At 46.9% G+C, this 23,651-nt stretch overlaps 1 protein-coding gene across 4 annotated transcripts in view; it reads right to left on the reverse strand.

Moving 5' to 3' along the window:
• Window positions 1-14,544: 14,544 nt before the first annotated feature.
• LOC136628243 (dehydrogenase/reductase SDR family member 4-like) overlaps window positions 14,545-23,651 on the reverse strand; it is a 28,142-nt gene continuing 19,035 nt past the window's right edge. For all 4 annotated transcript variants that reach the window (XM_066603988.1, XM_066603987.1, XM_066603986.1 and 1 more), the window contains 6 exons: window positions 21,978-22,079; window positions 20,401-20,471; window positions 19,750-19,801; window positions 17,512-17,646; window positions 15,877-15,932; window positions 14,545-14,847 (listed from right to left, as the gene is read on the reverse strand). In XM_066603988.1, coding sequence (XP_066460085.1) covers window positions 14,733-14,847; window positions 15,877-15,932; window positions 17,512-17,646; window positions 19,750-19,801; window positions 20,401-20,471; window positions 21,978-22,079 — 531 coding nt within the window. In that variant the 3' untranslated portion in view covers window positions 14,545-14,732. The remainder of the gene's footprint in view (window positions 14,848-15,876; window positions 15,933-17,511; window positions 17,647-19,749; window positions 19,802-20,400; window positions 20,472-21,977; window positions 22,080-23,651) is intronic.

Genomic DNA, 23,651 nt, shown 5'->3' on the forward strand with positions numbered 1-23,651 from the left:
TTAATTTGGTGGTTCAGCGCTTTCTGAAAAGCTACCCACGCTTGTCAGACCTGCTCGGAAAGGTGCGCCGGCTCAGCGCACATTTCCGCAACTCCAAGACGGACGCTGCCACCCTGCGCACCCTGCAACATCGGTTTAATCTGCCAGTGCACCGACTGCTGTGCGACGTGCCCACACGGTGGAACTCTACGCTCCACATGTTGGCCAGGCTCTATGAGCAGCGTAGAGCTATAGTGGAATACCAACTCCAACATGGGCGGCGTAGTGGGAGTCAGCCTCCTCAATTCTTTACAGAAGAGTGGGCCTGGTTGGCAGACATCTGCTAGGTCCTTGGAAACTTTGAGGAGTCTACCCAGATGGTGAGCGGCGATGCTGCAATCATTAGCGTCACCATTCCTCTGCTATGCCTCTTAAGAAGTTCCCTGCAAAGCATAAAGGCAGACGCTTTGCGCTCGGAAACGGAGGTGGGGGAAGACAGTATGTCGCTGGATAGTCAGAGCACCCTCATGTCTATATCTCAGCATGTTTTGGAGGAGGAGGAGGAGGGGGAGGAGCATGAGGAGGAGGGGAAAGAGACAGCTTGGCCCACTGCTGAGGGTACCCATGCTGCTTGCCTGTCATCCTTTCAGCGTGTATGGCCTGAGGAGGAGGAGGAGGATCCTGAAAGTGATCTTCCTAGTGAGGACAGCCATGTGTTGCGTACAGGTACCCTGGCACACATGGCGGACTTCATGTTAGGATGCCTTTCTCGTGACCCTCGCGTTACACTCATTCTGGCCACTATGGATTACTGGGTGTACACACTGCTCGTCCCACGGTATAAGGAGAACCTTTCCACTCTCATACCCGAAGAGGAAAGGGGTTCGAGAGTGATGCTATACCACAGGACCCTGGTGGACAAACTGATGGTAAAATTCCCATCCGACAGCGCTAGTGGCAGAAGGCGCAGTTCCGAGGGCCAGGTAGCAGGGGAGGTGCGGAGATCAAGCAGCATGTACAGTGCAGGCAGGGGAACACTCTCCAAGGCCTTTGCCAGCTTTATGGCTCCCCAGTCAAGGCTGAGTCGGTGGGAGCACTGTAAAAGGATGGTGAGGGAGTACGTAGCCGATCGCACAACCATCCTCCGTGACGCCTCTGCTCCCTACAACTACTGGATGTCGAAGCTGGACACGTGGCCTGAACTCACGCTGTATGCCCTGGAGGTGCTTGCTTGCCCTGCGGCTAGCGTCTTGTCAGAGAGGGTGTTTAGTGCGGCTGGGGGAATCATCACGGATAAGCGTACCCGCCTGTCAACTGACAGTGCCGACAGGCTTACACTCATAAAGATGAACAAAGCCTGGATTTCCCCAGACTTCTCTTCTCCACCAGCGGACAGCAGCGGTACCTAAACAATACATAGGCAGCACCCGCGGATGGAAGCATCGTTCTCTATCACCATAAAAAACAGGGACCTTCTAGCTTCATCAATCTGTGTATTATATTCATCCTTCTCCTCCTGCTCCTCCTCCTGAAACCTCACGTAATCACGCCGAACGGGCAATTTTTCTTAGGCCCACAAGGCTCAGTCATATTACTTTTGTAAACAATGTTTATACGTTTCAATTCTCATTAAAGCGCTGAAACTTGCACCTGAACCAATTTTTATTTTAACTGGGCTGCCTCTAGGCCTAGTTACAAATTAAGCCACAGTAACCAAAGCGATTAATGGGTTTCACCTGCCCTCTTGGTTGGGCATGGGCAATTTTTCTGAGGTACATCAGTACTGTTGGTACACCAATTCTTTGGGGCCCTCGCTTACAGTGTAATCCTAGTAATTTTTATGGGCTTCGCCTGCACTCATGGTACAGCAAGGTGTGTGGGGTTGGCCTACACTTTTGCTACATAAATGTAACTGGGGCCTTGTCTATACTGCAACTACTGAAATGTGAAAGAGACTGTTATCTCCCTAAACTGCTGCAACGGGAATGTTACTGTGGCCTGTTTTGACTGCTACTACTACTGAAATGGAACTAAGACTGTGCTCCCCCTATACTGCTGCTTCGGAATTGTTACTGGGGCCTGTTTTGACTGCTACTACTACTGAAATGGAACTAATACTGTGCTCCCCCTATACTGCTGCTAGTGATATGTTACTGGGGCCTGTCTTGACTGCTATTATTACTGAAATGGAACTAATACTGTGCTCCCCCTATACTGCTGCTAGTGATATGTCACTGGGCCCTGTCTTGACTGCTACTACTACTGAAATGGAACAAATACTGTGCTCCCCCTATACTGCTGCTAGTGATATGTTACTGGGGCCTGTCTAGACTGCTACTACTACTGAAATGGAAGTAATACTGTGCTCCCCCTATACTGCTGCTAATGATATGTTACTGGGGCCTGTATAGACTCCAACTACTACTGAAATGGAACTAATACTATGTTCCCCCTATTCTGCTGCTAGTGATATGTTACTGGGGCCTGTCCAGACTGCTACTATTACTGAAATGGAACTAATACTGTGCTCCCCCTATACTGCTGCTAGTGATATGTTACTGGGGCCTGTCTTGACTGCTACTATTACTGAAATGGAATTAATACTATGCTCCCCCTATACTGCTGCTAGTGATATGTTACTGGGCCTTGTCTTGACTGCTACTACTACTGAAATGGAACTAATACTGTGCTCTCCCTATACTGCTGCTAGTGATATGTTACGGGGGCCTGTCCCTAATGCTACCGCTGAAATGTTACTAATTCTGGGCTCTGCCTATACCGCTGCTAATGCTATGTCACTGGGGTGTGGAAACGGAGGCTTCCCAAAGACATGATGGCGGCGAGGCCATTTCCCACCAACTCGGTTACTGTTAAGGTGCATATAACCATGGACACGTGGACAGGACACGTAGTGCCTCAAAAACATCCCCCTCCTCCTCCAACAGTGAAAACATTCTTGGCAAATATCTTAGCATTGGTCCGTCTGGTGGCAGTCCAAGAATTTCACCTTTAACGACACAACAAGAGAGCCCCCCCACCATCCCCCCGCCACGGCCCACTTAATCCTGGCCACATTCCGAAAACCAACTAAATAAAATCGCGCTACTAGGTCTGCAGTCGTGACCACATTCCCACCAACGCGGTTACTGTTAAGGTACATATTACCAGTCTGACTGGGGCATGCACTGTGGGCCGAAGCCCACCTGTATTGTATCTGATGTTAGCTCTGCTGAGCAGGGCACTGCAATGGGATACATTTATGTACCGCCGATGGGTTACAGGGAGCCACCCATGCTGTGGTTCCACAGGGACTTCACATTACGGATTTGTACCTGCTAGTGTCTATGTATTAAAATCCCCGGTCAGACTGGGCCATGCAGTGTGGGCCGAAGCCCACCTGCATTTAATCTGACGTTACCTCAGCTGTGCTGGGCACTGCAATGGGATTTGTTTATGTACCGTCGGTGGGTTCCAGGGAGCCACCCATGCTTTGGGTCCACACGGACTTCACATTAGGGAGTTGTACCTGCCTGTGTCTACTTATAAAAAAACCCAGTCTGACTGGGGCATGCAGTGTGGGCCGAAGCCCACCTGCGTTTAATCTGACGTTACCTCAGCCGTGCTGGGCAATGCAATGGGATTTATTTATGTAACGCCGGTGGCTTCCTGGGACCCACCCATGCTGTCGGTCCACACGGAGTTGTACCTGCCTGTGTCTACTTATAAAGAACCCCAGTCTGACTGGGGCATGCAGTGTGGGCCGAAGCCCACTTGTATTTAATCTGACGTTAGCTCTACTATCCGGGGCACTGCATTGGACAAACTACAGGAGCAATACAGCACTGATGAGATGTACACAGCTACGCTAGCATTGGAGTCCACTGTAGGCACGCGATTGCTGAGGGTTTGTGCAGAGGCCTATGTCCTGGGTGCAGTGAAAGTCCGCTTCCAGCCTAGGATTGCTGAATCTGTGGGCCGAGGCCTATGCCGTGGGCGTGGTGCAAGTCTGCCATGTTTGGTCGCTCAGATCAATTTTTTGTTCATGTCTTGGGTTTCCTAGGACCCACCTATGCTGTTGGTGCAAACTTAGTTCCCATTGCGGTGTTTGACCTGTCTGGCACAAAGGCACTGACTGACTTGGGTAGGGGGCAGAGCGCAGACGGCTTTCCCCTTGCAGTGTGGATTGAGCTATGCGACACCTTGACAGAATGAATACTGTGTGGCACATGGATTCCCCATTGCTATGCCCACGTTTGCAGCTCCTGATGGAGGTGGCACAGGATTGGATTTCTCATTGCTTCTGTACAGCATTGTGGGCTATCGCCCCTCCCCTTTTAAAGAGGGTTCCTGCCTGGCCCTGCCAACCCTCTGCAGTGTGTGCCTTCAGTTCCTCCTCATGCCAGACACACTTATAAATAGACATGAGGGTGATGTGGCTATGAGGCCAGCGTGTGGCATGAGGGCAGCTGAAGGCTGCTTTGTTGGAGGTAGTGTGGTGCTTAGCTAAGGTTTGCCTTGCTAATGAGGGTTTTTCAGAAGTAAAAATTGTTGGGGGGGGCCCACTCTTGCCGCTATTGTGGCTTAAAGGGGTTGTCCCGCGAAAGCAAGTGGGGGTATACACTTCTGTATGGCCATATTAATGCACTTTGTAATATACATTGTGCATTAATTATGAGCCATACAGAAGTTATTCACTTACCTGCTCCGTTGCTGGCGTCCCCGTCTCCATGGTGCCGTCTAATTTTCAGCGTCTAATCGCCGGATTAGACGCGCTTGCGCAGTCCGGTCTTCTTCTTTTCTGAATGGGGCCGCTCGTGCCGGAGAGCGGCTCCTTGTAGCTCCGCCCCGTGCCGATTCCAGCCAATCAGGAGGCTGGAACCGCCAATGGACCGCACAGAAGCCCTGCGGTCCACCGAGGGTGAAGATCCCGGCGGCCATCTTCACCAGGTAAGTAAGAAGTCACCGGAGCGCGGGGATTCAGGTAAGCACTCTCCGGTTTTCTTTTTTAACCCCTGCATCGGGTTTGTCTCGCGCCGAACGGGGGGGCTATTGGGAAAAAAAAAAACCCGTTTCGGCGCGGGACAACCCCTTTAATAGTGGGACCTGGGAACTTGAGATGCAACCCAACATGTAGCCCCTCGCCTGCCCTATCCGTTGCTGTGTCGTTCCCATCACTTTCTTGAATTTCCCAGATTTTCACAAATGAAAACCTTAGCGAGCATCGGCGATATACAAAAATGCTCGAGTCGCCCATTGACTTCAATGGGGTTCGTTACTCGAAACGAACCCTCGAGCATCGCGAGAAGTTCGACTCGAGTAACGAGCACCCGAGCATTTTGGTGCTCACTCATCTCTGCATAGTAGCATAGAAGTATCTTAATGCAATAGTGAAAGGCAAGCTCGATCCTGAAGTAGCAGCTCTTAAATGTGGTTAACTGTCGCACAGTAGGTGGCTTACTTGTGGCATGAGGGACATGCTTCTCTATATGAGCAAGCATGATCTTGGAGCTGAGGAGACGGAGGTCTTGAAACTGCTCGCAACCTGGGTAACACAAGTTTACCTTCCCATGTTCTATGAGATTAAGGTGAAACATGAGATCAAGTTTGGACCTTGGCATCTATAAAGTTATTTAAACTTTTGGGGAAGCAAGATGCGAGGGTCAAGGATGCCTCAAAGCTCTACCTAAAAAGCGGATCCTGGTGGGCTCATCCTGAGAATGTACTCGTCGCTCTTCTCTGTTCTGATGATACAAGACAGAGAGTGTTTGTAGTTAATACAATAATAGCAGAATGGCAATAAGAACTGGAAGTGAACAAGGTTCCACTGCAGTGCGTTCTTTTGTAGTTCCCGAAACGGTAAACCTCGATGCTTGCGACCTCAGAGCACTCATTGATTGGGAGGCAGAGACCATCACTGTTTTCACAGCAAACAAGTTTTTGGCCCAACTTGTTATATTGAAAGTTGTCCCCTCCGGAGCTTCCCCCATATTCACTGCACACTCAAAGTTGTGAGAGAGCAGTCCAATGGGTTACAGAGGGCAGCTGAATCAGTGTGTGGTTGGGCCAAGAGAGATGGCTTTAGACCAACACTGTTGCATAATTGGAGAGTGAAGCTTTCTTTGAAAACAAAGAAAGACTTTCTAAAAGCATTCCAAGCTTAAATAATAACTAATAACTTCCGGTATATCACTGCCTGCCTGGAGTTTTGCTTTGGTGCACTAAAACAAAATGCGGATAGACTTCTTTGCAGTTCAGTCATTATTCGTATGCACCATGTTTTATCCCCTGTTTGTTCTTATGTTCAAGTTATTGAAACTTACTGGTGTTTTATCACTAGCCGTGACTAAAGTAGGTTTTATTTTGCTTCCATCTTGCAGTTTAATTATTAAATAAATTGTATTCATTGATACTAAACGTCTCTATACTGTCAATAAAAGGCAAGCGTAATATGATTAATATGAAAATTATCACGTCATTTTAATTACCATTTCCCGGTAGGTAAACCTCAATACTTTACAAAATAATACCAGAAATGAATTCTCCATATCCCAATACATTAGGCTCCAAATGTGCAAGCCAATGTATAAACATTAATGATTTTCACTGACACGACACACCCTATAATACATACACAGTTTGTAAAAGAAAGAAAGAAAAATCAAGCACCTAGAAGAAGTTTTTGTTTTGCTGCAAAACTCGACCTACAGTTCCATCTCTGCAGCATGGATATAGCTTCATTCAAAAGAATAAGATTCATATTCATGTGAGATTTGTGCATCTTGTAAAGCACAAATCTCGCACAATATTCTCAGCCGTGTGAACATGACCTTAATAGAGTTTGAGAGGGGCGCATTATTGGAATATGAGAGGGTGAGTGGTCATTAAGATTCATTGCCCCCCACCTGGGCCATTCTGATCAAACTGTTAGGAGGTGTTGGGACCAGTGGATGCTGGGACCAGTGGATGCATGAGGGTACACAAGGTGACCGGGCTCAGGACACCCTGGACAGACCAACAGGAGAGAGGATTGTCTGACTATCCAACAAACATAAGCAGCTCCGACTGTTGTGTTGTCCGCCATCGAGAGACAAGTGGCACCATCATTACACCACTGTGGCTGTCAGAACCATTTCCAGGCACTTGGCTGGAGGACATTTGGTCTCACTGCCCCTATTACATGTACTGCTTTTGACACCCACAGTCGCCTCCATTTGCAGTGGTGTCATGAACGAACAAACTATACTGTTACGGAGCGAAGCCGGGTTGTCTTCAGCAATGTATCTAGGTTTGGTTTGGGTGCTGATGGGCGTGTTCATGTTTGAAAACTGGGTGGTGAGCGCCTCAATCCTGTCTTTGCTGTGTAGCAGCATACTGCCCTCTGCTGGTGTGATGGTCTGATGGGGGGGGGGGGGGGGAGCATTGCATCATCAGTCGGTGACCCCTAGTAGTGGTACGAGGGACAATGACTGGTCAGCGATATGTTCAGGACATCCTGCAGCCACATGTGTTCCTCTCATGGCGGCTTCCAAGAGGCATTTCCACAGCAGGATAATGCTCAGCCACACACAAGGGGGTCACAGGAATGTATCCACAACATTGTCACACTTGTGTGGACTGCGCGGTCACCCAGTCACCACGTTTATTGCTAATAGGACACGTCTGGGACACCAACTTCCACAGCCTATGAGTTTGATCTATGATCTAGAGCAGCGTTTCCCAAACTGTGCTCCGTAGCGCCCTTGGGGCTCCGCAAGAGGTTCTTGGGGGCTCCGACCGAGGGTCTAGGTCCCCGCTCTACTCACTGATATAGCAGTGTTCGGACAGGCTCTAGAGAGGAACAGGACCTACGATGGTATATCAATGCTGATCAATGATAGATAGCAAGAGGGGTCACCCATTACCACCGGGGGTAAGCAATAGGGGCCACCCATTACTACTGGGGGTCAGCAATAGGGGTCACCCGTTACTACCGGGACCACCAATATAGGGGGTCACTTACTACATTTGCTGCGAAATTAACAGTAGTTGTAGAAGCAAAGTACATGAGATTTTGAAAATCTCATCCACACGATGTGGAAAAAATCTGCACCAAACGTGTGGCTACTGACATGTGGTGTGGAATTTAATTCTGCAGAATGTTAATTTTATTTTCTAACAACGAAGGTAAAAATCAAATGTTGTGATAAGCGATTCTCCCTAACCCCTCCCTTGACCACACCCCCTGTCCAGCGTTGGGGCTCCACGGGAAACTTGCTTCAAAAAAGGGCTTCATTGCTGAAAAAGTTTGGAAACCACTGATCTAGAGGCTCAGTTGCAGCAAGTGTGAACTGGTGTGCTTCAGGATACCATACAAATCCTGTATGCCTCCATGCCCGCCCGTATCACATCTTGTATCCAAGCTAGAGGTGGTACAACATGGGACTAGAGCCTCCAAGCCCGCCCGTATCACATCTTGTATCCAAGCTAGAGTTTGTACAACAGGGTAGTAGAGCCTGCATGCCCGCCCGCATCACACCTTGTATCTAAGCTAGAGGCGGTACAACAGAGTACTAGAGCCTCCATGCCAACCCATATCACATCTTGTATCCAAGCTAGAGGTGGTACAACAGGGTACTAGAGCCTCCATGCCCACCCGTATCACAACTTGTACCCAAGCTAGAGGCGGTACAACAGGGTACTTGTTATGTCCGGGCAACGCCAGGGCACCACGCCTCAGCACAGACGTAAGGCGGCATTCACACAAATGCCATAAACACACACAAAATGCACTTACCAACAAGTTAGGATTGTGAATTGGTCTCAGGGGCAGACATAACATATCCCTACTTTAAACGGGACAACCACCACATGAAACCTGCCCACAAGCAGGGCGATTGCCCCGATAAGGACGACCCAACGCTGGAACCTAAAGACCTACTTATCCGTGGATGGCAAACGATTCATAGCAGGGCAGGACGGAGCTCACACCAACTCACAGAACAGGACTGTTCCCACCTTATGTCTGGAAACCTACACAGACACTGAACATGTTGCTGTTCACACCAACACCCCAGGGACTTGCACGCAAAATAGAACAGGACTGTTCATTCACCTTGTCTGGCATCTGCACAGATCCAATGAACACAACCCTGTTCACACACGTCCAGCCACCTGGTGCATAACACAAAGTGGGATTAACACAGAATGCATAAACAAGATAAAATGACCAGCATTTTCTGGCAAGAGACGCTAGTATATATGTGCAGCAGACCAGAGGGAGTAGCTGGCGAATACCATACCCAACCAGCTCAATTAACCACCACCTGTGAAGCTGTGCTACTGGAAATCCAAGTAGAACAACATATCCCAGCTACACAACCTGACAGTACCCCCCCCTTTAAAAAAAAAGGGCCTCTGGACCTTTAAGGCATAAAAAAATTTTTTATCAGCTCCTCCAAACCACAGACGTGTCACAGGACATATCCTGCGGGCCTTACAGCAACGCATGAACAACATACAGGAGGGAATAAACTATTGTGCACCTCTGAACAAGACCACTGCACCTTACACAAATGGCCTCAGTCACAGTAGCCTGCAAAGAGAGTATATACCACAGCGGTCTGCAGAAAATGTTCAGGCTGGTCATTATGTCATGTCTGCCAGGCACACCAAGGCACCACGCCTCAACATGGATGCAGGGCGGTGTTCACACATACACCAGAAGCACATACAATGCACACTGAACACCAAAGGTAGGACTGCGTACTGAACTCTCACGCAGACATAACATATCCCTACACTAAGCAGACAACCACGATGTAAAATCTGCCTGCAAGCAGGGTGATCGTCCCGATAAGGACGTCCTGCGCTGGAACCTATAGACCTACCTATCCGTAGATGGCAAACGATCCACAGCAGGACAGGATGCAGCTCACACCAACTCACAGAACAGGGCAGTTCACACCTAATGTCTGGAAACCTACACAGACACTGAACACGTCGCTGTACACCCCAACACAATAGGGATTGCATGCAACACAGAACAGGACTGTTAACACACTTTGCCTGACACCTGCACAAACCCAATAAACACAACACTTTTCACACATTTGGCCACCTACACAGACACGCACTACACATCATGCATAAATGCAAAGCCCCAGGGTTACAGAGAAATCCAACATAGAAACCCCACTCAGAGCTCACATGCATACAGATAAACCATTGTTAGCGCAAGTGTACTCACACAAAGGGGAAAGAGTTAGACACCGTACTGACATACAGGGAAGTGTCAGGCATCACCCACCTGACACATAAGACAGACGTCTGGAGGCCGCCCTTCTCAAAGGGAAGAAGGAGGGGGTCTGCATAAGATGCCGGCAAGGACTACAGGTGTGCAGACTGTCCTCAGGGAAGGTGAGAGATACACTACAGACTAGACATGCATAACACCAAGCACAAAGAAGGATTAAGACCATTTTCACATGCGCTACAAAATCGTGTGATTTTTCGCGCGATGCGTCAGTGCTACAAATCACATCTGTGTGAAGCCCTTGCTTTCCAATTGGTACCTTCACATTAGCGATGTTTTGCAGCCTGCAACATTGCAAAGAAAAAAAACTGCGGATTGCTAAATACTACTGCAATTTGCAATGTTCTGTAGCCCATGTTTCCCTTTGGAGCATTCCTTTAGATTGCATCGTGCGTTTCAGCTTTTACAGTAGGAAATCCTACTGTAAAAGCCCTGAAATAGACCCTAGGTGCATTTAAAAAAAAAAAAAAAACATTACCTAACAGATGCTGTTTGCTACGCTGCACGTCTTCTCTGCAGGTCCCCGGAACTTGTTTGTGGTTTTCTCTCAGCGCTTCCTAGTCAGGGGTTCATAATCTCAACTTCCAGGAAGCGCTGGCTGTGATTGGTTCTCAAGTGCCACGGCTCAGCCAATCAGAGCCAGTGCTCGATGAACTAATTACAGCCATTGCATATTGCATTGAATAGCTGTGATTGGTTCATCAAGCGCTTCCTGGGAGGTAAGAAATTTGAACCTCCAATCCAGGAAACAATGACCGAAGACTTCAAGCAAGTCTGCTGGAGCTTCAGAGGAGACACACAGGGAGCTGACAGCACCTGAAAGGGGATGTATTTTTTTTTTATGCAGCTAGGCCTTATTTTCAGAGTAGGGCTTATATTTCAATCCCCACCAAAAATCCTCGCATGTGGTGTTACAAAGCGGGGAGACTTTGTAGTGACAAAATTGCGATATCACCACAAGAAAACGCAGCGATATTGCACAGACCACCGATGCACTATTGCTGTGATGATTTCACTTCGCTCGAGTGAAAGAGGCCTAACACAGAAGGCATAACTAGAGAAGCTGGTATTTCTGTGCAACAGAACAGGGGGATTGGCTGGCTGGAGAATACCACACCTAGCCAGCTCAATTACCCCACAGCTGAGGAGGTGTGCTGCTGGAAATCCAAGTAGTACAACATATCCCAGGCACACAACCTGACAGTACTAGAGCTTACATGTCCGTCTGTACACATCTTGTATCCAAGCTAGAGGCAGTACAACAGGGTAACTAGAGCCTCTATTCTCTCCATATCACTTTGTGTATCTAAGCAAGAGGCAGTAAAACAGGGTAGTAGAGCCTCAATGATGCTACATTTTTTCTGCAGGCCAATATGATAACAATACCAAAATTCTTATATTTTTTTTAGGCAAAATGCTAAAAATTAGCATTTTGCCTCAGTTTTTTAGGGTTTTTTTTGCTTTTTGCCATACAGGATTAAAGCATGTTCTACTTGCTATTAGTACCCTATCAGCTTCATTTGTACCAATGTACCTCATTGTAATTGTTGCAATTGTATTGTTTTGCATTTATCCATGCCTGAAAGCGCTGCGGAATAAGTTGGCGCTATACAAAGATTATTATTATTATCAGTATGCAAATAAGCTTCTGGGAGTGGTTCTAGAACTCAGCAGGAGGTCTGAGCTCTGTAATTAGCTCCACTGTTCAGCCATGGGCTGCTAAGAGAAAGCAATGCAATCTCTAGCTCCCCGTGGAGAATTCAGCACCATGGACAGCAGACACAGCATGCGGTCCTGCTTATCAGTTGTGCTGCTGAACCATGGTTTTCAAGCAGAACTGAAAAACAGTTAAGCAAAAACTGAAAGATAGGCACATTAAGACAACGATTAGCGCTCAAAAGATGACTTGAGCGATAATCGTTGTGTCTTAATGGGCCTTTATAGAGACCAAGCAATGCTCCCTGGGAAAAAGCAATGTAAACGAGTGATAATCCTTCATAACATCACCTGTTGAAAGGTTAGCAACACTATGAGTCAATACCCAACCTTTTAACAGGCCTTGCAACATACTTAAAGGTCTGTTAAAAGTTGGATACTGACTCAAAGGGTAGCTACCATTCTAGTAGGAGGTGCTGGGGAGGATTGCTCCATCAGTTATTTGCACACCTCAGTACTACAAAGAGTTTTTACCTAGAATTAGGTTCGTTTATTCAATTACATTTGTGCCTGGGAATATGGAGGGGCCTTGTAAAAATGGCTGCAGCTCTAAAAAGGTTAATAAAATATTTGTGCTAAACCCCTTGAATTACAGTTGAAAGTCCACACCGCACATATTGGTGGCTTTATATTAAATCCATTGTGGTGGTATACAGAGGCCAAATTATGAACATGTTGTCACCGTCCAAATACTTCTGGACCGACAATGTATGTGTGCTGCTCCTGTAACAGCAATGACTCTCCTCATCTACAAGTCCCAGCTCACAACCTGCCCCCTTGTCCCACCGCTCCTGACCTCTCATCAGTTTTTAAAGAGGACCTGTCACCTCTCCTGTTTTACCAGAAACGTACATTCCCAATCATACAATTCTAGAGCATTTTTCCTTGAACTCTGCATTATGCCGTTCCTCGGTTATTCCTTCTGGAAATGAATGAGTAAAATTGTCAGCTGGCTGTTACCAGTTGGGGGTGTCCCAGCACCCTCTCATTGGACAGTCAGTGCTGACAGTATCCCACAATGTAGGGACACAACCCTTTTTGTCAAAGGAAATGGGAACACCCAGTTGTCAATTTAGTCATAAATGTCTAAGAGGAAAAGCATAACACAAAGTTCTAAGAAAAGATGCTTCAGAATTGTTATTTTATGGGGAATACAAGTATTTACTAAAACAGACATGTCAGGAGAGGTGAAAGACCCTCTATAACTTATCCCCCATTATTGGTACTTTTCACTCCCACATGCAATGTAGCACAGTTCAGATGTATGTACACAGCACTTAAAGGGCTATACTGGTTCCAACAAGTTATCCCCCAATCTACTGGATAGGGTATAACTAGCTGAACGATGAGGGTCCGCAATGCTGGGATTCCCACTTATCATGAGAATGGGAGCCCAGTCCGTTTCCTAATGAAGCACAGGTTGGGCAGGTGCACTGCACTCCATTCGTTTCAATGTGAGCACTGAAGATTCCCAAGTGCTCACATTGAAATGAATGGAGTGCAGTTTACCTGCCCAACCTGCGCATCCTTCATTCAGAGACTTGCAGGGCACCTATGCTCGTGAGCAGTGGGGGTTCCAGTGGTCGGATCCCTATTGATCTGCTAGTTATTCCCTATCCCATGGATGGGGGATAACTTGTTGGAATAGGAATAGCCTTTTAACTGCAGAAATGATTTGGCCCTTTTGGGTAAAGTGCTTGAGACACATTTGCACACAGGACTCAGTCACCTGCCTATATGGAATGCAAACTGGAAGTTGTTTTTTTCGTTAATATGTACAGGCTCCAAGATTGGGCTTAAATATATATAAACTTTACACCTTAGAATTCAGTAAGGTTTACATATGAAGTATATGTTCTGATGAATATACTAACAAATGTGATTGTTAGTAATAAGCAAACACACTTTACAGGGGTCATCCACCTTGGCCTATCCCTTTTTATTAGAAGAATCCCCCAACGATAAGCTGATCTAAGGTGACCTGTCTCTAGGACTCGAAGTATCAGCTGTAAGATGTGGAGAAACCAGGTCTCCTGCAGCACCCCTACAGGTGGAAATGAGCATTACACGTTTTTCATTGTAATTAATGAACTCTGTACAATGCACAAAAGTGCTAAATCTTCTAAAGTGACAAATGGCCTTTGTAGCTGCTCTATAAGAAACTACATTAAATTAAAGCCACATTTACACGCAACGATTATCGCTCAAAATTCGTTCAAACAATGGCTTTTGAGTGATAATGGTAGCGTGTAAACGCTTTCATCTTTCACTCTTCGACTGAATGATGGATTTTATGCTCACCTAAAAATCATCATTCAGCTGGAGAGAAATAGCAGGGACCACTGTTTGAAAGATTGTCTTTGTGTGTAAATGAGACTTTACTCAGTACTCCCTAATTAAGTATTCGACAATGAATCTTCAAAGATAAGCAGATCTTTCACCATACTCTAATTATACAAAAAATGTGAAATACTTTACAGAAGTTGGTGCAGTTTTGATTTCCTGAATTGTTTTGCACATTCCCTGTAAACACCCAAAGGACAATAAGGACACGTGAGTGGTGCGACAGGAACACTACTGTCATCTTATTACTTTATTTCATGACCTCCCCGCTAAGCATGTTGTATCCTCCTTTCACCTACTACAGTATGGTACAATCACATTTCCTAAACAGAAATATACCAGTCTGCAAATATATTCATCATTTTTCTTTGTGGCAGTATTCAGCTTGATCTACATATGACGTTCATAGATGAGATTGTGCCCCTCCTGCAACCACTAGAGTTTCCCCGGTGATATATGAAGCGTCAGGAGAGCAGAGGAAAGACACGGCTCCGGCACATTCTTCAGGTTCTCCAATTCTGAAGGACAAAAAAAGCAGGAGTGTATCACTTCTAAACATACACTGTACATACAAGACATGTTAGTGACTGTCATTTAGCTTAAAGGGATTATTGAAGTGACGAAACATTAGTGTGGCAGCGATGGGGCATTTAAGATGTGACTATTGTGTATTTGCTACTTTTGCTTTTTTGCAGAGTCTGTGACCTCTGACCTCTTCTTCCCTCACCCATTGTCAGTGTGCGCTGTCCTGCACGCAGAGCAGACACAAAGGGGTGAGGTCAGCAGTTACTCAGCAGGGGTCACCATTACCACCGGGGCCACTATTTGGGGCAGGTCGCCATTACCACCGGGGCCACTATTTGGGGCAGGTCGCCATTACCACCGGGGCCACTATTTGGGGCAGGTCGCCATTACCACCGGGGCCACTTTGAGGGAGGACACTATTACTAGTGGGCCATTATGGTGGGGGAGGGGCCACTAGTACTATTGGGGCCACTATGGCCCAGAGGAAGGGGGGGGGGGTGGAGTCACTACTACTACTACTGGGGCCCCTTCTGCGGGGGAGAGTCACTATTACAACTGGGGCCACTATGGCAGGGGGAGTCACTATTACCACTGGGTCCAGTATGTTGGTTTGGTTCCACTATTACTACTGGGGCCACTATGGGTGGGGGTGTCACTATTACTACTAGGGTCAGTATGGTGGAGTGGGGACCACTATTACTATTGCCACCACTATGGTGGACACTCTTACTAATGGGTGATAAGTGCTTGACCACGGGGGGCCCCACCAATCACTAGAGGGGGGAGGGGTTCTTGAGCCATGCATTCTTCCTCGCATGACCTTATATGGCTTATACAGAGTTAGGTTGAGTATTCAAATTGCCATTCCAGACAAATGCCAGGGCAGTTGTATTAAGAGCTGAATTCATCAGCCCAATTGTAATGACGCCATTCATTTTCAGAAATGTTAATCTGTAATAGTCCTACATGTATTGTAAGTAGCACCACATATCAGACTGTTACCTCCGTACTTTAATCCTTACCTGCTAATGCCTAGATTGAGTTTTGCTTGGTCCAAGACGGATTCATTCTCCCACATCTGCAGTAATTGAAAAAGAGAAAAGAGTCATCATGCTGAAGCTCTAACACAGCAGCTCATATGCTGGCCATGCATATAACCATCGACTTCCCTATAATTTTGTAGGCTCACATGAACTGGCCAAACAAGCATGTATACTGCACATTCAGGGATTCACTGACCCCATGTAGACCCATGTGTTTGACCAGTCTTTTGGTTAGTTCACTTTAGAGGATATGGTTATGAACTGTAGAACCACTGGTGGAGTCTCCCTTCCAGCCTCTCTGCCATTCACTCTAGGTCTTAAGGAATAGAACTTCTATAGGAACATGGACACAAGAATGTTTCCATAGCAACAGGGGAGGCTCCATTTTCACCGGCAGCTCCCATGCACTCCGAGGCTACAGATCTGCAGACAACAATAATGATCTCCACAATCGCTGCCTCTGATGCTTTTACAGGTTGTGTACACACACACATACACACACTATAATGGGTTTACTAACCAATTGGCCAGAAGTGCTACACAGCATGGGAAGGGCAAGGAAATCAGGACAAGGAACTACTGGCAGAATGCTAGGCTTGCTACACACCCCCTTCCTGAAAGCGGATGGCAAAGAGCAGAACAGAGAAATGGGGAAGACCAACTGAAAATCAGAACTTACTGACATGAAACAGACTGCAAAGAGCAGCAAATGAGTGAGGAGACCGGGTGTATTTTAGAAAACTTGTTAAAAACTCAGGTATGCTTTTTCAATATAATCATAGAAAATTGTGATGGTCACATCATCCGGCTGAGGTAGTAGAAAAAAGAGGAATTGGAATAAACATCTTCTCATTGAATAATATCACCAATATCTTACACTGGAAAAAAATAAAGATTAGCCAAAAAACACTTCACAAACAGGAAAACAAAATGCAACAAAGTTTTCCAAAGAACCGAAGCAAAACATCATATATGAGTACAGCCTAATCTTTGGACTACCCAAGCAAAATTGGTTGTTCATGAATCACCGTAAAATCTTGGGATTAGTACAACCTCAAATGTTTCTCTAAGGCAGTGATGGCGAACCTTTTAGAGACTGAGTGCCCAAACTGCAATCCAAAATCCAGTTATTCACTGCGAAGTGCCAACACGTCAGGGGGCGGTGTTATCATAGGTGCGCACTGATGTCAGTGTGCTGCCGGACACCTCCTGCCCTTGCTCTCGCGGAACCAAGTAGGAGACGTCAGGGGAGGGGGGGGGGGGGGGGGGGAGGAGGAGGATCCTGGCTGCAGACTGACGTCAGTGTGCGCCGGGATCAGCGCAAATAGCAGCGCTGCTAAATTAATGCTGTCAGGGGAGCTGTGGCCCCTGCCGGTGTTCACTATCCTGGTGAGCGGCTGACAGTGAAGCGTGCCAGCAGGGAGGGCTCTGCGTGCCGGCTCTGGCATGTGTGCCGTAGGTTCGCCACCACTGCTCTAAGGGAAGCAAGGTCATAGGTGGAATTGTGATGTCCGAGCCGCTAACCATATGTCTCCATGTAGTCCTAGCCGAAAGTAACCATTCTCGTAATTGAACTTACAAAGTATGCAACCCATATATCATAATCATACTTACAACTGAACTAAACTTGGTGCGGATGAGGCCTGGAGCAAGGCAGTTCACTCGGATGTTCAGAGGTGTTAATTCTGGAGCAAGGACTTTGGTTAGGCCTAACAATGCGGTTTTACTGACACAGTAGGGGCCCAGAGCCTGAGAGGAAAATAAAGGAATAAAATTAGCAAAAGAGCAAGAACAACCTCTAGGCTGGACACACTAGCCCCCAAAGGTTTAAATCAAGAGTATCACTATATGCCCTATTTCTAAAAATATATCCTTGAGGTTTGTCATACTGTATTTTGGGATTTTTGTGTGTTGAATACTGTTTTTATGATGTTGTCTCACTTATACCCGTATTTGTATTTTAGGTCTCGTGGCTCAGATGTGTTACCGTTAGAGATGAGCGAGTATACTCGCTAAAGGCAATTGCTCGAACGAGGGAGCTGCAGGGGAGAGCGGGGCGGAACGGAGGGGAGATCTCTCTCTCCCTCTCTCCCCCCCGCTCACTGCCGCTACTCACCGCTCCCCCGTGCCGACACCCGAACCTGCAGTCTCCAGCGGGGAGATACTCGCTAAAGGCAATGCTCGCTCGAGCAATTGCCTTTAGCGAGTATACTTGCTTATCTCTAGTTACCGTCCATTCTGCCTCATCTACGAGCCGTAACATTTACGATACAGCTAATTTTTAGTCAACCATCTATGGATTGATCCAGATGAATTCAATAGAGATTTGTTGCATAGAATTGAGTTATAAGCATCTGGTTTATTGTCATTGACGCCTATATCAATTTTGATTGATTATTTCTTTTGGTGTCAAAGTGCACATCCCCCTTTGGGTATCTTGGGTTATATGATGTATATGATCCCTTTAGGTACAATTTTTCTGAACATAAAAGGTAATATTACCCAATACATATACATAACCTCATTCGTCAAAACACACATTATACATAGACACCCCCCATAGCGACGCTTACATGTAGTAGTTGAGTTGTCGCAGAGTCTACGGTAACTACCGCGCATGCGCTGTTTGGAAATCTGAGACTATTTTATGGAGTATTGCGATGTCCACTACAAGGCGCGCTCATGCACAGAACGAATATATGGACGCCGGAGCTTCTAATATGGTGAAGGCACATGAATGGAACACATCTGACCCGGGAACTTTTACCTATACATCACCATGCTACCAAATTATGATTTTAATGTCATTATATTGTATTTGTTGCAACTGTTAGTTCGGTGGGCTGTCTTGGATTGACGGTTTTTCGGTTTAATGTGATTGGCATATGGCTATATATAATCTTTATTTGTATAGCACCAACTTATTCCGCAGCGCTTATGTTTACTACCGTATATACCGGCATATAAGACGACTTTTGAACCACGAAAAATCTGCTCTGAAGTCGGGGGTCGTCTTATACGCCGGTAATATTCTCTTTTTTGTGTCTCAAAAAAAATAAAAATAAAAAATCATTACTCACCTCCCCCAGCGTTCTGCAGCGCTGGTGCAGGCTGTCGCTCCCTCCTGGTCCCCGGCAGAGCATTGCTTTCTGGACGCAGGGCTTGAAATCCCCGCCTCCAGAAAGCTAATACTGTGATTGGCTAACACACGCTGTCAGCCAATCACAGCCATTCAATGACGGCTGTGATTGGCTGAAGGCACGTGTGTTTTAGCCAATCACAGCCATTCAATGATGTCATTGAATGGCTGTGATTGGCTAACACATGCCGTCAGCCAATCACAGTATTAGCTTTCTGGAGGCGGGGATTTTAAGCCCTGTGTCCAGAAAGCAATGCTCTGCTGGGGACTAGGAGGGAGCGACAGCCTGCAGCAGCGCCACAGAACGCCGGGGAAGGTGAGTAATGATTTTTTTTTTTTGCTCCACTGTATTCCAGGCGTATAAGGTGACAGTTGGGGGTTCGTCTTATACGCCCCATCGCCTTATATGCCGGAATATAAAGTTCACACAGGTGATATTTTCTGAGGTTGACAAAGTGTAGCATTTTAATTATTTTTGGCATGGAGGAATAAAGCTAGTGAAACTTTTTGCACCGATTTATGCTTCTTTCTTCTAACCTTTAGGCTGGAGGCACATATGCAGCTTTTGTGGTATTTTTTGAACCCAAAGCCAGGAGTGGATTCAAAGAGAAGGGGAAGACTAAAGGAAGGATTATTTTATGTATCATGTCTGGCGTTTTGCTATTAAAAAAAAAATGCGAGAATAAGTAGTAATATTTAAAATATTTACTTACTGGAAAAGGGGAAAAAGCTCCTATAGATGAGACAATCACAATACTACCGCCGCTGTGAAAACAGAAACAGACCTGCGGGTGAGCAATAGTGATGAGATGTAGAAGGCAATTATTGACGCAGTACAAAAATATAAGTCATCCATAATGCTACTAGTTGAATAGTGGAGCTACACGCTAGAAAGCCCGATCTTTTAAACCAGGTTAATTTTTTTATTTATTACCCCCAGCAAACTGGGTACTCATTATGCCGACCTTGGAATGATGGAAGGCCGAGTCAGTCGGATTGAACCCGCAACCTTCGGGTCGTGAGCAAGAGTTTAGGTTGCGTACTGCTGCCTTAATACTCTGTGCCATTCATAACCCCAATTTAGACTTACGTGGCAGCGGCAGGCGCCAGTGGCGGCTGACATTGTTACTTCTATACCCCCTATCGTTAGGCCTATGCAGGGATTAATACCGATTTTGTAAATATCTAACTGAAGATATACAGTGCAATATATGTTATACACGTCTATAGATTGTGAACTGTACACATAGTTTGTAGTTTCTTATTCACTTCAGTAATGTTAAGTTGCAGTACAACAAATGTAGATTGTGCTAAACAGATCACACTTGTAAAGAAAAGCCCACTTCATATTCCCACATCCTCACCCTCTTTCCTGCATTTTGGGCACCACAAGCTTCACCAACAGGAATGTTGCTTTAATATTAACGTCCAGAATCTGAGAAAAGAATAGTGAGCAGAGTGACTATGTGAGTGATATATCACTAAAGACCAGTGCAACTACTGTTAGGGGAAGGGACCTGCTACGTACATGGGCTCTCTTAGACTTCTATCCCAGAGACCCTACTGGGCAAACATTACTGGAAACGAAAGACTCATACACAGTATGCCTTTGGAAAAGTTTTTCTGTGGCAGGTGCCACACTATTTGTATCCATCACACACAGGGAGCTTGAAGCCAATCATGGCACTAAACTCCTGGGAGTAGCCAGGACTTGCCTGCCACCCAGCTCTCAAGGCTAGTCGGGCCTCGCTTGCTGCCCAATGACAGTCATGCTCACCGTAGGCCATACGCCTTCTCTCTCCTCCCAGGCATTCTTTTTAAGGCAAGCTGCTCCCTGGGATTGACAGATCTCCCCCAGCCTGGGTCACCTAGGTTATCCCCCTAGGTTAGGTCCACCCACCTTTTTTTTACCTTTACCTTCTCCAGCTCCCCAACACTCCCCTTCACATTCCTCCCATTGCCCCACACAGAGTCATAAAGTTCAAGCTTCCGCCCTGTCCTGCTTATCAGACTGCCTGCCTTGCCTCCTTCCTCAAGCCCCTTGGCTGAATGGGGGGAGGAAACAGGTCGGGGATCCTATTTACCCCTTCCACCTTTCCCGTGCGCTTGCAAGTGCCACCCCTTATGGCTCCTCATGCCTACTTTACCATCCCTCATCATTCTTAAGATCGATCAGATTATTGCTTTATCTGCTGTATTCGTGCTATTACGCTGGATAGGAAGGGGAGTCTAGCTGCCACATATAGGGCAAATGAATGTGATCACAGCAAACTTTGATTGTAGGCACTATGGACAGGTGTCAGCTGTTACACCTCCCCCCGCAACCACAGGCTTGGGTCCTAGGCCCACTCCATACCCACCTCAGTGTCCAATGATATACAGGTACGTCACTGGTTGTAGAGGAGACTGGACTGAACAATGATTTTAACGTGAGCCTAAAAACCATCATTCAGCTGGAGAGAGAGATAACAGGTACCGTAACGCTGTGTTCTGCATGGGAATCAGAGATTACATTGTAATCTGTTGACAGCCCATACAAGTAAGGGGAGCTGTGTGCAGAGCTGTGCTCTGCAAACAGCTCCCAGAGGCCCTTTTACGCGCAAATGAAGCTAATAAAGCGTTTATGGACATTAGTGTCCATTAACACTTTATGTAAAATAATTGCCAAAACTGTCAATCTGTCAATCGTTTGAAAGATTCTCTTTGCGTGTAAATGGCCCTAAGAACTGGACAATTTATTGAGACTGGTCTGTGGAGTAGATTATTTTTCCATTCCACGGGATGGGAAAAGTATCTGGCAATTTCCAAGGACTTTACACTGACCTCCAGAAAATGACTGTATATAACACTGACCAGCGAGGAATACATTATGTATACTGATGAGGCATTACAAGCAGTGATGGCATTGTAATACATGAAGTGCTTTTTTAACCAGTCTTACCTTTTCCCACACTTCCTCTGTAGAGTCCAATATGTTCCCGAAAAAGGGGTTAACAGCAGCATTAGAAACAAGGATATCAACTCCCCCAAATTTCTGTATAGCCTGGAAAATGGATGCAAGAAAAGAGTTTACTATGTAATCAACATGGGCTGGATGTTACATCTGATAGCAAATATATTAATACTCTATTAATGGGTTAAAGGTGTTGTCTCATGAGAGACAACCAACTTCAAAAGATGGTGGAGTGATCAGCTAATCACCACAGGCCATGCTCCGGGCGCTCGAGACAAAACTCATTTACCAGGGCAGGCGGAGGTCCGGCAGGCGTTTACTGCAGAGAAAATGTAGTAATGAGTCCATTCAGATGAATGGCCATCAGTGTACTAGATGGCTTATACCACCTGAACAACAAGGCTTCATACAGAACAGCTTTCCATTGTGGCTCACAGAGGGGGTCTCAAGTGGGAGACAACCCTTCCCCATGACATCCATGGGCCCTAATGGGGTAGACGAACAGGGCTTGTCTTCATGAGACATTGCCTTTTATTTGTTGCCAGGAGACAAAAAGTAATTGGATGGCAAAATAAACTGTAGCAATCAGTGCCAGGCAGCTGCCGTCAAGTCGAATAGGATCATAGGTGTGTATCAAAAAGGGCACAGATGAGCCAGCGGCGGGAAAAGACACGCCAGAGAGAGCTGCCGGCCGAGCGCAACAACAAACGCCGATAGCGCGTTACTGACCCGGTTTTGAGAGCCGAAAATAGCAGCGGCGACACTACCGGAGCCCCCGCTGCAAAAAGAGACCACCCGCGGCCCGCTGGCCGAAATCGCGATTTCGGCGCCTACTCAGCCAGGTGAAGCCGCGGCCTAAAGTTACAGACGCGGCCGACCGGAAATGAAGGCCGGCCGCGGAAGAGAGCATCTGAACCGCGCAGAAGGCAGGCAGAGACAGGAGCATAGCTGCAGAGGACCGGAGACCACCCAGAGAGACAGGAGAAAGGAGGTGAGGGGACCACAACCCCACAAATAGGAGATATCCAGTGGGGCACCCACAGAGAGTGAACAGAGGGAAAGCAGCTGAGAGGAGGGAGGCTGCGAGTTCACCACAGCACAACCCCACAAAGACCCCTCTGAGGCAGACCCCAGAGCCTTCACACCACGCTCTCCCCTCACCCTGAAGAGACCTCGGCTGCCTGAAAGCCAGTGGAGCACTTAATAAAAACCCAGAGCCCACAGCAGCAGCATATACAGATCCACCACAGCACCTGAGCCCCCCCTGCTCACGGGTAGAAGACAATTGAAATAGTGAGAGGGGCAGGAGGTGCAAGAACGCACCCAAGCTGCTGACCAGAACCTGCACAGAAGCGCAGTACCACAACGCAGGAGAACCTGCAAATAAGAAAACCCACAGCAACAGTGCAACCACAGAGCCTCCTTATAAGCGGCACCAGAAAATTACCTAAACTTAAGAGCACAAGCAGCGCCAAACCGGGCCATCCTCACCGGTCACCCCCCACCACACAGGGCAAGGCTCATACGCAGCCAGCGGAATGACCAAGGTCTAGCCGCGAGCTGCGCTCTGCTCCGGTCCCAACCAAGAGAACAGAAGTTGTATCCAGCACAGAACTAAACGACCTTACAACACCGAAAACCTAAATATGTCCAGGAGGATCA

Source organism: Eleutherodactylus coqui, chromosome 5, assembly GCF_035609145.1.
Source record: "Eleutherodactylus coqui strain aEleCoq1 chromosome 5, aEleCoq1.hap1, whole genome shotgun sequence".
Classification (NCBI taxonomy): Eukaryota; Metazoa; Chordata; class Amphibia; order Anura; family Eleutherodactylidae; genus Eleutherodactylus; species Eleutherodactylus coqui.